Raw genomic sequence first — 15,751 nt, 5'->3', positions numbered from 1 at the left:
ACTGTTGAATATTTCAATATTCTTCTCTCAATAATTGATGGAATGAGAAGACAGGAAGAAGGAATTAAGTTTGTAAACGATTTGAAGATTATCTAGTAACTTGACCAACTAAATGACATTTATAACAACAATGAAATTAAATTAGAAATCAGTATTAGAAACATCTCTGGAAGAGCCCAAATACCCAGGAACCCACACTTTTAAATAACTCATGGGCCAAAGAAGAAATCAAAATTAAGTTAGAAAGTTTTATATTTGACTGCAGATTTTATGAATTAATAATATATTAAAATCCATTGAATTGTATACTTTAAACAGGTGAATTGGTATGTGAATTATATGTCAATAAAGCTTTTTAAAAATGAAGTCAGTAATAAATGCATCCTTCTTCGCTCATAAGTTTATTCCTTCTCTTTTAAAATTACGGAGGCTACATGGGTTAATGAAAGTAAATCAGAACAGGGGTGGATTAGACAAAAATTTTAACTTTAGCTCCAAGATTTTAAAACATTGTATAATTGGGAAAATTAAGTTTTCTGAGCCTCTTAACGTGTAAAATGAGACCGCTGTTAGTGAACACACCTGTCTCACTTGTCAGGTACATAAAATTTTTTTTTTAAATGTTAGAACTTTCTTTCTAAAAAGCTTGTACTATCAAGACTCATTTTAGGAATAAATATAAAATAAAGAGGTATGTGTTCTTTGATTATATCAATCTGTAAGCACTGTATTTTATGAGGCAGGCATATCACAGAAGCATTAATCACACAGCTTACGTTGCAACATTTCCTACATCTCAACAATCTTGATTTGGTTATGTAGTTTGTTTTTTTGTTTGTTTTCTTTTTATGAACCTAATAGCTTATTTGTTTTAATGCTGTTTTTTTGTTGTTGTTGTTTATTTTAGCCTCCTCTCTAACATTTTGCAGGCTGCCCTGTATAAAATTAACACCTCTGGAACATCCTGACGGATATTTGGCCTTCTTAATAACATTTTAGTGTATCTTTAACTGTCTTCTAAATCAATTAGATTTTTCAGGCTTCCTTCCCTTCCCCATTTTTTGCACTTGTTAACAATAGAAAGATTATTTACCAAAGAAACACTAAAATTTTTAGAATTGTATTTTAAGTAATAACATTTAATGTTAAAATGAAAGTGCATAGTAGTTACTGAATTAGCTTCCATGGAGGAAAATGGAGTGTAAACCAAACAGACACTCCAAGAAAGGGAATTTAATACAAAGAAATAGTTGCAAAGGTGTTGGGAAGAGTGAAAAACTAAGGAATAGGAGGTAACCCAGAGACTAATTGAAGGAAGTCTAAGACTCTAGAGGAGAAGGCAGGACGTGATTGTCCCGTAGGGACTGGGATGTAGAGGATAGGCTGCCTGGCAATACTCAACACCCAGTCTGAAATGATGGCAATCGTGCCTGTCGTCTTACTACTCCTGACTTTGGACTCCTCACTTTGAATTCCTGACAATGTCTTACATTGTATGAACCCACGTGGAAACCACTAGGCACAGGAACCTGGGAAATAACTTACAATAGCCCTCCTGGGTTTCTCATCCTAGCAGGGCAGAGTACAGAAAGGAACGAATGAGAGTTGACTGCCAAATGAACAGGACAGTCATCCACATTGCTGTCAGAAATGGTGATACACACAAACAGAGGCAGAGTTCACACATCATGCTGATAAAGTTGGCACATATTTTTGTTTGCTAGTTGATTTAGGTTGGGTTCTCCCAAAAGGCAGGCCCTGTGCCAAACATTTGAGTGACGTGACTTATTGCGGAAAACCTCTTAGGAGAAATAAGTGAAGAAATATGGGAAGCAGGATGGGGGAGTGGGAAGAAGCCAAGGAAGGAAGTGATCGCTGGTGAAGAAAGGCCCAGTCTCAGCCTGGTGCAGAGGGGAGCTTGCACCTCACGTTTTTCTTACATTGAACCAAGGATGCCAGGTCTTTAGATCTCCCCTCCCTCCCTCCTTCCCCAAAACATACACAACACCAGCTTGGATACACGTCTTCTAGGGAGGACGCAGCAGCAGAGCAAGGCAGTTCTGTGAAGTTTGTCCCTGGCAGCCTTTAGCAGTGAAGCACCCAGCTGGGAATTGTACACAGCACAGGCAAAAGGGCTTATGGGCAGGAAAACCAAACATCAGCTAAAGCAGTGCTGCTTCATGACTAGTATAAAAGTGCAGCTTACAACGTACTCAGCCTGACAGCTCTGAAGTGTGGTTTTTGATTGTGTTTACTTTGTTGGGAATTCTCATAATTTGAAATTTTGTATAAAAGGTGAATTCATGTTAATAATTTCATATGGCACTGCGTTTGTTAAAAAGTTGACTGAGGGAGGGTTAAATGTTTTAAATATAGTTATTCGAAATTTCATATACCCTCCATAGTAAGTTCCCATTAAATATTTTCTTTCCAATCTATTTCCTTTATGAACTTAATCCAAGTGGTGTCCTGATACCTAGTTTTTCATTATAGAAATATACCCAAAACTATTTTAATGTCTGGTCATATTACTACAATTAGCTTCTTTGTTCTTTAGTACATAGTACTTTTAGATTTGGGGCTTACCTGATTTGTCTTTCGCCAGGCAATGAAATCAGTTTCTCTTTCCTGTTATCCTTTGTCTTTTTTAAAAAAAAAGTCTCCATATAGTTCTGATTAAAATTTCCTTTCTGAGTTCTAAATGCTTTAAATCTTCTTTTTGCATTCTTTTTACTTCTCCTATCCGTAGTTAACAAGTTCTTATGCATGACATATCTCTTGGCTTATAAGTTTAACTGCTGAAGCACCTGTTTATGTTTCATTTTTAACATAGCCAGTTACTGTTATACTTGGATATACGCAATGAGAGAGTTTGTGGCTTTGTTTTCCCTTTCCACAGACATCTCTAATCTCCTTTATTAAATGCTTTGTATTTCTACTAATTAATATACATAGCTAAACTTTTTGTTTTTGTTTTTTGAGACAAAGTTGCCCAGGCTGGAGTGCAGTGGTGCAGTCCTGGCTCACTGCAGCCTCGATCTCCCCAGGTCAAGCAGTCCTGCCTCAGCCTTCCAATAGCTGGGACTGTAGGCATGGACCCACTACACCTGCTTAATTTTTTATTTTATTTTATTTTTTAGAAATGAGGTCCCACTCTCTTGCCCAGGCTGGTCTCAAACACCTGGGCTCAGGTAATTCTCCTGCCTTCACTCCCAAAGTGCTGAGTCACACCTGGCCACACAGCTCAACTTTAACCCTCTTGTTTTTCTCCTTTAGTTTTTTCTTTAAATTAGGGTTGATAAACTTTCACTAAAGGACTTGAAAGTATTTTAGACATTGCAGGCCATAAGATCTCTGTTGCCACTAGTCAGCTCTGCCCTTGTAGTGAAAAAGCAGCCATAGATAATATGCAACTTAATGCATTTGTCTGGGTTTCAATAAAACTCTTATTTATGGACACTGAACTTTTAAATCTTACTTCTCATTTGTATGTCTTCCTTTGATCCCCTCCTCCACCCTTGCAATATAAAAGCCATTCTTGGCTCATGTGCCATAGTTTGCCAACCCCTGCTTTAAATGCAGTGTCTTTGATATACTTCTGTTGCTTAACCCAGTTACTCGCTTAACCCAGTTACTCACTATCATTACCGTCATCTGTGTTGCTAATTACGGAGATCCTTTGCACCTTGCAGCAGGGGAAAAGGATGTTCAATAATTTCAGAGCTAAACTCGGGCAAAGTATTAAATGCGAGCCTGGTTTGGGGCTTTGGAGGTTTTAAATTCATTGATTTTAAGGGGCATTTGCTTTTAACAGGTGTTTGACAAAAGTTGCTTAGAAGAAAATTATTTGGAAATCATATGCCGTATTACATTTGTTAGTTGAGTAGATAATAATGGGAATGATATATTCAGTATAACACTTGTCTGACTCTTGTAATTTACAAAGTACTTCCACATACATTACCTCACCTGGTCTTCACCATGTGTACTAAGGATAAAGATAGTACAAGTTTAGTATCCTTTATCTAAGTGTTTGGGACCATGATTGTGTTGCACTTTTTATTTATTTTTTTTCTGATTTTGGAATATTTGCATATACATAAGGCAATATCTTGGGGATGGGACCCAAGTCTGAACATGAAATTAATTTATGTTTTACATACACCTTATAGCCAGATGGTATCATTATATAGTATTTTCACTAGTTCTGTGCATGAAGTAAAGTTTGTATTAGGTATTTAATGTGTGGAATTTTCCACTTGTGGCATCATACTAGCATTCAAAAAGGTGGAGATTTTGCAGCATTGTGGATTTTGAATATTCAGATTGGGGTACTCAACTTGTGTGTTAATCCTCACTCTAGATGAGGATATATCATAAGAGGTTAAGTGACTTGCTTGTGTCCACTAATTAGGCAGTGACACAACCGAGGCTTCTTGTCCATTGAGCACTCACAGATTTTAGAAATGAAAAGCATGATATCTTCACGTTTAATTTTATCATTTTATAAAAGAGAACCCAAGACCCAGTGCTAGTAATTTACGGAACCAGCTCTCAGGGACCTTCATCTCCCGGTTACTAGGCCAGTGTACTTTCTTTTAGGGCCTGCCTCACCTAGAAATAACTAAATTGAAATTTGTTAATACTGTTAAATATTGATACCTTTATTTTAATTTTTTCTTAATATCTTAAAAAGTATAAAGTAAAATGTTTAAGTGCCTATTAGTGTATTTTATTAGTCAACAATGGTTCAAAGCTAAAACTCTTGGATTTTAGTACATGTGGAATAAACGCAAACCTTACATTTGTTCTTTTGCAGCACCAGCATTGGATGTTGATTGGCAGAGCAACAACACCTTTGCTTCTTGTAGTACAGATATGTGCATTCATGTCTGTAAATTAGGACAAGACAGACCTATTAAAACATTCCAAGGACATACGGTAAGGAACCTTTTTTCCACGTTACAGTGGTCGTGGTTAACAAGTAACGTTTCAGAATAGTTTTAAAACATACATAGTTTTAAAGTATGTATGTTTAATGTTCAAATAGCTACCCAGTCTATACAATGAAAATGTGAATATTTGCTGTTATTTTTAGAATGAAGTAAATGCTATCAAATGGGACCCAACTGGCAATCTCCTGGCCTCCTGTTCTGATGACATGACTTTAAAGGTAATTTGCTTAGTAGGGAGAAATGGGATGGGGTGTCACACACTATGATTGCTCTGACTGTTTTAAGATCATTTAGAATGTGTCTCTTACATTGAGTGTTTATGTCTGGATGAAAACTCCGACATTTTAAATGGCTAACCATTGGTTTTTAAGTTTTATACTTTCTTTTCTGAAATACATAAAACTATTTGAATGTAGCAAATTATATTAAAATGATGCCTTATGATACAATGGGACTTTTATGATACCCTGTTAGTTAGGGTTCTCCAGAGAGACAGAACCAATAAGAAGATGGATGGATGGATGGGTGGGTGGGTGGGTGTGTGGATAGATGGATGGATGGGAGATTTACTGTGAGAAATTATGTGAGAAATTTTTATTATGTGAGAAAAATTTATGTGAGAAATTATTTACTGCGAGAAATCATGGAGGCTGAGAAGTCCCACAGTCCACTGTCTACAAGCTGGAGGCCATGAAAGATGGAGGCGTGGTTCCATAGCCAGAGAAGGAGTGCCGATGGTGTAAGTCCCAGTCCAAGAGCAGAAGACCAGCATACCAACTCAACAGTCAGGCTGAGGCAGAGAATTCTCGCTTCCTTGGCGTTTTTAGAGCCTCACTGGACTGAGTGATGCCGCCCACCCCACCCCCACACTGGGGAGGGCAGCAGTCTGCTTTTCTCAGTCAGCTAAGTTAGCTCGTCTCAACTGGAAGTACCCTCAGACACGGCCGGAAATAATGTCTAACCAAATACCTGTACCCTGTGACTCAGTCAAGAAGACATAAAATTAGCCATCACCAATAGTAAGAAAGGTCGTGCTATAAATTGTCTTCACCATTAGAAAGTCATATGTTGATGCAATTAGAGGTTATTTGCAATTAAATTTATTTGCATATGTAAAGATTTGACTAATAAGTACTCAAGATCTTTGTAGCATTCGTGGATTTGATTGAACTTCTTTGCGTTGTATTAATTTGATTTTGCTGTGGTATGAATATATATTACCATTGCTGGAAAACTGATATATAGCAGAGAATCTCTCAGTGAGGGAGCTTAGTTGACATACGAGCATCCACATCTCAACATGGATCTCTGTTTTTCTTGTTGTATGACTAAAAGCAAAACTGCTATCTTGCACCTAAGCAGATCTAAGCACACCAGATTCCTCAGTTGGGGAAAAAAGCATTTTGAGGTAAAGAACAACCTAATACTTATTGCCAAAATAAATGAAGCTTTAAGCCCTCTCCTGCAACAGGTAACCTTCTACTGAAAACAGTTTTATCCTTGACTTTGCAGTACCAAGGACTGCAGATGTGATGGCACTTACAGATACGAAAATCTTGAGGGAAGACTGCTTTTCCTGCTACTATGACCAGATTAAATTTAACCTTGGGAAGCTTGTGAGGTTTTCTCCCTTAAGTATCTGCTATGTTTTTAGTTAGACAATTCTTAAGTCTGGGCTCCCTTACAAAATCGCTAATAGTAATACTTTTCTTAATGCTTTCATCTTTGGCTTTTCCTTATATGTACACGCATTAATGCTTACAACATGAAAAAATTTATTCTGAAATTGTGTGTGACACATTTGAGGAAATGACAGAAGGGTAATGTCCAGAGGGCCTTGTGCCACATATTGAGTTGAAGGTGGAGAAAAGCTAAAGCTAGAAATTGTCAGAGAGTTTTTCTTCATCCTAAGAATGTTTAAAGGTCATGAAGGATTTTAAAGCAAAAACTAGGGTGGATGGATAATGTGTAATGGACTGTTTTCTGAGGAGAGGGAATGCCAGATGGAATGAGGTGACGATGAGTCATGTGAGTGGAGGAGATAGGTGGGACTGATGCTTGGAGAACTGTAAGCTCAAGATTAAAAACTGGGAATTCTTAGCAGATAGGTGGTCGTTAAAATCCTTGGGCATGGCCGGGCCTGGTGGCTCACTGTTGGGGTTCAATCAGTCTGGTGGGAAAAATATTAGAGACAGTTATAGAAATAGACACAAATCTTCTTGGAAGGCTGAGAAGTAACTTCAGTAATCGATCTGGTTGAATGCAGCCTGGTTCCTTTACCTTGAGTTAAACAAATTAAAGTAGTAATAAAGAAAGGTAGAGTAGTTTACCTAGCTAGCTTGTTTACTTATATAATATTAAGACTAAGCTTTGATGTACCATGGGTGCTTAAGTGTGTTTTACTTGGGAAGTCCCCAATGTCAGTTACCTTCCAATGGTGTTGACTCAAGCCTGTATGAATTAATCTTACTGAATAAATGCGAGTCTCACCAGCTGATCAGGGCCATGGTTGCAACTGTTCACAGAACTCTCCAGGGAGTCTATAAGTGGCTCAGACACCCTCAGCTGGACTGGCAAAACAGAATATCTGTGTGTTAGTGTACTTTATTTATCCATTGCTGGGTCAGGGTCTCCGGGGACCCCAGCAGCTGGTACCCCTATGAGAGGCACGTTGCCACAGCTCATACCTGTAATTAAAGCACTTTGGGAGGCCGAGGTGGGTGGTTCACCTGAGGTCAGGAGCTCAAGACCAGGTTGGTCAACATGGTGAAACGCCATCTCTGCGAAAATACCAAATTTAGCCAAGCATGGTGGCAGGCGCCTGTAATCCCAACTACTTGGGAGACTGAGGCAGAAGAATCACGTGAACCTGGGGGATGGAGGTTGCAGCGAGCCAAGATAGTTCTGGGCGACAGAGTGAGACTTGATCTCCAAAAAAAAAAAAAAAAAAAAAAAAATTGGGGCAGGGACAAAACTGTGTGGGTAGTGCAGAGAGTGAGAAAAGAGGGGAGCTAAAAGAGTAAGTCTTCAGAAACTTAAATCACCAAATCAAGAGGAATGAGCTTTCCAAAGGAAACTGAGAAGGAATGACAAGTGGAAAAAGAAAGTACGTAGAGAAAATTATTTCAAGGGAGGTGAGAGTTGAGAGTGGCTATAGTATCAAATTCCATCAATTAGATCGAATGAAATCAGTTCTGAAAACATGTCGTTCAGATTTATTTTACTTGGGGTCGTAAATACACCAAAACACTGGGATGCTTCATTATCTTGTAATGGTCATGTCACGGAAATGTAAAGTTGAGCTAATTGTTTTCTTGGTTGGCTCTTGGGTTTGGGGTGTTGTATGTGTTTGTGTTAAGGAGATACTGTAGGACCTACCATGTCTTTATTGAGTGATTTTTTTTTTTTTCAGAAATACTCTTCGTGTTGATTTCTATTAATTTTTGCTCAAAAATAATAGACACTTGAAATCTATATACATAGGCATATTTTCATCTCAGGAAAGGCTTATTCTCTACTTTGACTACTTTTGTCTACTTTTTTCCCTACTTTTCGTCTTTTCATTTGAACTTTATTTCCTATGTTACTTTTTATGGTTCTCTGTGAGTCATCATTATTTGTAAGTTGGTTATTTATTTTCAGTTCTCCATTGTGAAATTTTCCTGATTCTAGAATTCTAAGAGCAGTTTATGATGTAGATCTTTTACTTAAAGGACAGTGTAAAAACTGGACCTTCAGCATTTTAGGATTTTTACCTTAACCAAAGTAATCTCAGAACTACTATAGTTAATTCAGTCTTCAAACTTCATAATAGTGAATATTTTTAAAGGGCTTAAAGCTAACTTTTTTTTTTTTTAACAGAGATGCAAATATTAAATATATTCTATTGCATTTCAGTTTCTTTGTAAATACTCTTTTCTATCATCGTTCTGGTTATATCACTCATATTTTAGACTGTCCATATAATATTTTAAGTGTCAAGATAATATTTTAAAGTACTAATTGTATGGAAAAATAATTATATACATTTTTCTTTTTTGTTTAGATATGGAGTATGAAACAAGACAATTGTGTCCATGATTTGCAAGCACATAATAAAGAAATTTATACTATCAAATGGAGTCCAACAGGACCAGGAACTAATAATCCAAATGCCAACCTTATGTTAGCAAGGTGATACTTCTGTTTTATTCCTCCTTTTATGAGTTTTCTACAAATACAACTTCTAATAAATATGACAGAAATTTAGGGAAGGTTTTATCAAGTGGAAACTTTTTTTTTCCTAATTGCAGTAGTTTTTGGTGTACAGGTGGTTTTGGGCTACAATAATAAATTCTTTAGTGGTGATTTCTGAGATTTTAGTGCACTGGTTTTGCAAGGAGTGTAGTGTACCCAGTGTGTAGTCTTTTATCCCTCACCCCTCTCTCAATCTCCCTACCCCTACCTCCAGTCCACAAAATTCATTATATCATTCTTATACCTTTGTATCCTCATAGCTTAGCTCCCACTTACAAGTCAGAACATGATATTTGATTTTCCATTCCCGAGTTATTTCACTTAGAATGATGGCCTCTAGCTCTATCCAAGTTGCTGCAAAAGACAATATTTCATTCCTTTTTATGGCTAAGTAGTATTCTATTGTGTAGGTATACCACATTTTCTTCATCCACTTGTTAGCTGATGGGCACTACGTTGGTTCCTTGAGGGGAATCTTTAAACACTGGGTTTTTTTATTTCAAGTTATAATGATATTTTATATTGAAATAATCAAATATTGACTGATACCAAATATTGATGAAAATCCAAGCAATTGAGGCATAGCAAAATAAAGTGTCTTTAGTATCTTTAGAAAAAAGACAAACGGAAAACTGTGGTCACTTCAGTGTTCAAAACCATGCGAAACAGGGATTATTTAGAGAGAAAAGGAATACAGTAAATGAACACATTTATGTTTTCTACTCCTGAACTTGGGAGATTCCTTTAAGGGTTTTTTTTGTTTTTGTTTTTTGTTTTTTTTTTCCTTGTTTAGCTTTTAATTTCTAGAACACTTGCTCTTCTTTCTGAATTTCATTTATTTATTATTTTCTTGTCACTGATTTGAAGCTCACAGAATATTCTTCCCAACAGTCCAATCGGTCTGCTTCTCATAAAGAATTTTGGCTATTTTAGATGTGGCTGAATATGGAGGTTGGGGTGGAGGCAAGGCTGGAGGAGTATTTCCTTACTTACAAATTAACTTTCTTTCCCTCCCTTTTCAGTGCATCCTTTGATTCTACTGTTAGGTTGTGGGATGTAGACCGAGGGATCTGCATCCATACCTTGACAAAACACCAAGAGCCTGTGTACAGTGTAGCTTTCAGTCCTGATGGCAGGTATCTGGCAAGTGGTTCTTTTGACAAATGTGTACACATCTGGAACACACAGGTATGTCTCCATTATTTAAATGGTCAGGTACTCTTAAATTTAGGTAGAAACATTTGCCTGTACACTTTCCCCCACCATTTGCTTGTCATTCCTCTTGTGGCATTAATTGAATTCTTGGTTTTAGAGTAAGATAGAAACCAATTGAAGTTATGTCTTTATGGAGACCGGAATTTTGAAATGGATTTAGATCGTTTGTTTTATTATTTATTATTGTATTCTTTTGTTTTTTTCCAACAGTTTTGTAGATATCAAATGTGAATGTTTAGGATGTATTTATTTACATAAATGACAGATTTTATTTTTCAAAATAGTTGTCTCTGAAGGAGCTATATATGAGCAGTAAACATCAAAGGACCAGATTTTGTGGCTGAATGCAATAATTTATAAGAAAGAAACTTACAGCTACGTTACCTTTTCAGGTAGTATGTATAGTGTTTCAGAGATTCTTAAAAGTGGAGAAAACAGCCTGTTGCTTTCAATTTTTTAAATCTTCTCAGTGTTTTAGTTTTTATGCTCTATGTACTGTACTTTTTTAATAGCAGTCACTGGACTCACCCCTCCTTTCAGTTATCAGATCTTTGTTAGATGTAGTGCACACATAATAAGTTATTACGGTCTATTTCTCTTTGTGTAGGTGTCCGCCACCATAGTTCATCTCACTAATTAATTTTCATAACTTATTTTGAAGATTTTAAAATTATTTTATACATTCATACAGTTCAGAATAAACCTCAAACCTTATATAAAGGTATACACTGAGAAACTTTGTTCCCATTTCTGTCTTCCTCTCCTGCTGGTACCAATTTTTCTTAGTTTTTATTTTTTCCTAACTTCTTTTTATGAATAAAAGCATTGTGCTTTTTTCATTTTACACTACCACTGACAATATAAAATAATGTTTCACCTCACAGTTCTATCCTTTGGTGATAAATGGTATTTCAGCATAGTTTTAAATTTGCATTTTCTTATGAATGACATTAGGAATTTTTTTTTATGTATTTAAGCATACTTGTTAATTTTTCTGTGACTGACCATGTTTTTTTCCATTCTTTTCAACTGGGTTATTCATTGTCTTTGATTTCTAGCAGGACTTTATGGACTAAAAACTAAACCCTTTGTAATGTGGTTGCAGATTTTTATAGTTGAACAAATGATTATTAAGCCTGAATCTTACATTACATTTTAATACAATTTTTAAATATTTATTTTTGTTTTTCTTTAAATAGAGACAGGATCTTTCTATGTTGCCGGGGCTGGCCTTGAACTCCTGGGCCCAAGGGATCCTCCCACCTCAGCTTCCCAAAGTGCTGGGATTACAGGCATGAGCCACCATGCTGGGGCTTCTAATAAAATTTTAGGCTGCATATGTTGGCTCACACCTGTAATCCCAGCACTTTGGGAGGCCAAGGTGGGCAGTTCTCTTGAGGTCAGGCTGGTCAACATGGTGAAACCCCATCTCTCCTAAAACTACAAAAATTAGCCAGCTGGTCAACATGGTGAAACCCCATCTCTCCTAAAACTACAAAAATTAGCCAGGCGTAATGACACAGTAGTCTCAGGTACTCGGGAGGTTGAGGCAGGAGAATCGCTTGAACCCAGAGGTGGGGGTTGCAGTGGGCCAAGATCGCACCACTACACTCCAGCCTGGGCAACAGAGTGAGACCCTGTCTAAAAAAATATATTAAAAATAATTAAATAAAAATGTTTTGCTTTAATTTTTATTATTACTTCCTTACCTCTACTCCTATATTTTCTGTCTTCATGAATATATGCCTGTGTTGGATATATTCTGTAACTATGATATATATGCTTTAAAAACTCTTTCCTAAATTTTAGTTTAACTTTGTGTTTGTGGGAAGACACTAATCATGCACCCAACTAACCTTTTTTTTTTTTTTTTTTAAAATATGAAGTCTCGCTCTTGTCCCCCAGGCTGGAGTGTGATGGCGCGATCTCGGCTCACTGCAACCTCCGCCTCCTGGGTTCCAGCGATTCTCCTGCCTCAGCCCCACGAGTAGCTGGGATTATAGGCATCTGCCACCACACCCAGCTAGTTTTGGTATTTTTAGTAGAGATGGGGTTTCACCATGTTGGCCAGACTGGTCCTGAACTCCTGACCTCAGGTGATCCACCCGCCTCGTCCTCCCAGTGTGCTGGGATTACAGGCATGAGCCACTGCACCCGGCCTCACCCAGCTAAACTTTTTAAACTGAACAACAGTTACAGAGCTGGTGAAAGTGAATCTAAATCTAAATAATATAATTTTGACATATTTTCAAGTTAGTATTTGTTGATTCTCACTTTTAATAATTATACATTTCAAACAGAAAATAATATAACACTCATATGCCTACTGCTCAGATTTAATTGATAAGAACATGTTGCCACACTGTTGTAAATCTCTTCCTTCCTATTTTTACCTGATAAAATGTTGTAGATACAGATAAAGTGTTCATCTCCATTTTCCTCTTCCTTCCTAGAGGCTATAGCAATCCTGAAGAGAGTGCCTGTCATTCGCATGATAAATGATATATACTACTATTTTCTGTGGTAAAATTGTAATTAATCATGCTGTTGTGAATTTTCTATTGTATATCTTTTCAAGCTAGTGTTTTTTACCACTTTTTTGAACTATCACATTAATACTTGTATTTCTAGAATGATGATTTATTTAGACAATTCCAGAGTGTTATATGAATATATTAATGTATTCATTATATATTATATACAATACATTAATATATTCATGTTATGAATATATTATATAATATATAATTAATATATTAATCTGTCCATAATATGAATATATTAATTTTCAAATTTAATTTCCTATTGGGGGATTTAAAAATATACAGCATTGGTGAAACATCTTTACACGTTTCCTTGTGCACATGAATGAAAGTTCCTTTTATGAGAATACTTTTATATATGTATGTATACACATACACCGGTGCATGGCATATCCTGTAAGTGGAAATCATGGCCCATAGGGTATATTTATGTGCTTGTGCCAAACTGCTCTTCAATGTGCATACACCCATTTACACTTCTAATTACAATATTTAGGATTTCCCATTTTCCTTTATCCTTAGGTTATCAGACTGGTAAACATTTTTCCAATTACATGGATATGAAGCATTTTTTTTTTAATTGCATTTTCTTGATTATCAATGAGTTTAAATATCTTTTCAAATAGTTATACAGCTGGACTTCAGCATTTTAATTCACCACCACCACCGTTTTTCAATTTTTTTATATTCTATACTGATTAGTGTTCATTATGCATTCTGGGTACTAATCCTTCCTGGTCATATGGATTTCAGTGATCTCCCAGTACCACCTTCTTTCATTTTCTTCATGTGGAGTGTTATCATGTACATGGTTTGTGGGGTTTTTTGGTTGTTGTTTTGTTTTCTCTTGAGATAGGGTCTCACTCTGTCACCTAGGCTGGAATGCAGTGGCAGAGCAAGGCTCGTTGCAGCCTTGACCTTCATGGGCTCAGGTAATCCTCCCACACCAGCCTTTCAAGTAGCTGGGATCACAGGTGCATGCCACCACACCCAGCTAATTTTTGTATTTTTTTTGTAGAGACCGGATTTCGCCATGTTGCCCAGTCTGGCCTCAACCCCCTAGGCTCAAGGAAGCCACCTGCCTTGACCTTCCAAAGTAATCCTGGGATTACAGGCATGAGGCACCATGCGCAGATCATGTGGAAGTTTTTAATGTTAATGTTTAGATGCTATTTATCTTTATCTTTTTAAAATTAATTATTTTTAGAGATGGGGGTCTTGCTGTGTTACCCAGGCTGGACTCCTGAGCTCAAGAGATCTTTCACCTCACCATCCTGTGTCTACTGGGTCTGCAGGCATATGCCTTGTGCCTGGCTGGATCTTTCTTTTTTAATGGCTTTTTTTTTTTTTTTTTTAATAGCTTAATTCATTTTTCCTTAGAGATATCACTGAGGCCTGATATTTTTTCATGAAGTATCTAAGTTTTATTCCTTTACATTAATGTTTTTAGCCCCTTTGGAACTGATTTTTATATATCGTGTGAGGTACAGATATTTCCATTTGGGCAGTCAGTTGTCTTAGCACCATTCATTGTCCCCTTTCTGTTTTCATAATGCCACTTATTTCTTTTTTTTTTTTTTTTTTGAGACGGAGTCTCGCTCTGCCGCCCAGGCTGGAGTGCAGTGGCCGGATCTCAGCTCACTGCAAGCTCCGCCTCCCGGGTTCACGCCATTCTCCTGCCTCAGCCTCTCGAGTAGCTGGGACTACAGGCGCCCGCCACCGCGCCCGGCTAGTTTTTTGTATTTTTTAGTAGAGACGGGGTTTCACCGTGTTAGCCAGGATGGTCTCGATCTCCTGACCTCGTGATCCGCCCGTCTCGGCCTCCCAAAGTGCTGGGATTACAGGCTTGAGCCACCGCGCCCGGCCAATGCCACTTATTTCATACACCCAGTTCATGTATATGCGATTTGTTTATACCTTCTTTGTTATTCCATTTGTATGTTTGCCTTATCTGAATCAATAGCACAGTTTTAACAATTCTCACTTTATAAATCCCTCTTGTTATTGTTCTTCAAAATTTTTTCTGTTCTTGCCACTTTAGTCATCCGTATTTCCAAAACAGCATACAATTTTGGGTTTTGTTTATAAGTGCCTTGAATTTATAGGTGAAATTAGGGAAAATTGTTACTGAGTTTTATCACCCATAAATATGTTATGCCTCCATTTATTTGTCTTTTATTCCTTCAGTGAAGTTTTATAATTTCTCTGAGGATCTTTTTTTCCTAATGTGTTTTGAGGTACCTTATGGTTTTTATGTTACTGTGAATGACCTCTTTTAAAAAATATATTCCTTTTATATACTAGGTGTTGCTCACATTTAGAACATTTTCAGTGAACTCATTTAGTCCGTTGTGACAAAATCAATTTTAATGAAATTTGGGCATAGAACTGTAGAGTGCTAATGGAACATACAACAAGACATTTAAGGGCATTTGACCAACTGTTGATACTATTTTGTTTTCACTATTGTGTACCAAAAGTCTTACTTTTTCAAAGTTTGAAAATAGTAAAATAGTGGATTTTCAGTGCAGGAGAAAGTTATTATCCTATTGTTATATATACATCTAGGTTTTTTGTTTTCCCCTTTCTTGCATGATGAATTGCCTAAGCATTTGATGAGTAAATTTTAGAAGTCTTGTGCCAGCATACATACAAATTTGAGGTAGATGCCGACGATCCAAGCCATTGGCCTTTTTAAATGTCTTAGCTCTGCCTTGTTGACCATAATGTTTTGGTTCATTATAGCCCAGTTCAAGCTTAGAGATTGGTAAGTGCTTTTAAAAGAAAGTTGTTTGTTTTTTT

The 15,751-nt window shown here is 36.8% G+C and overlaps 1 protein-coding gene across 9 annotated transcripts in view; it reads left to right on the top strand.

Moving 5' to 3' along the window:
- The window catches only part of TBL1XR1 (TBL1X/Y related 1), a 183,952-nt gene that overhangs the window by 160,920 nt on the left and 7,281 nt on the right, over positions 1 to 15,751 (top strand). For all 9 annotated transcript variants that reach the window (XM_050778298.1, XM_050778295.1, XM_050778293.1 and 6 more), the window contains 4 exons: positions 4,820 to 4,941; positions 5,099 to 5,173; positions 9,001 to 9,128; positions 10,214 to 10,379. In XM_050778298.1, the coding sequence (XP_050634255.1) occupies positions 4,820 to 4,941; positions 5,099 to 5,173; positions 9,001 to 9,128; positions 10,214 to 10,379 (491 nt within the window). The remainder of the gene's footprint in view (positions 1 to 4,819; positions 4,942 to 5,098; positions 5,174 to 9,000; positions 9,129 to 10,213; positions 10,380 to 15,751) is intronic.

The sequence above is a fragment of the Macaca thibetana genome, chromosome 2, assembly GCF_024542745.1.
Source record: "Macaca thibetana thibetana isolate TM-01 chromosome 2, ASM2454274v1, whole genome shotgun sequence".
Classification (NCBI taxonomy): domain Eukaryota; kingdom Metazoa; phylum Chordata; class Mammalia; order Primates; family Cercopithecidae; genus Macaca; species Macaca thibetana.
This window is presented reverse-complemented; position numbering and strand designations above follow the sequence as displayed.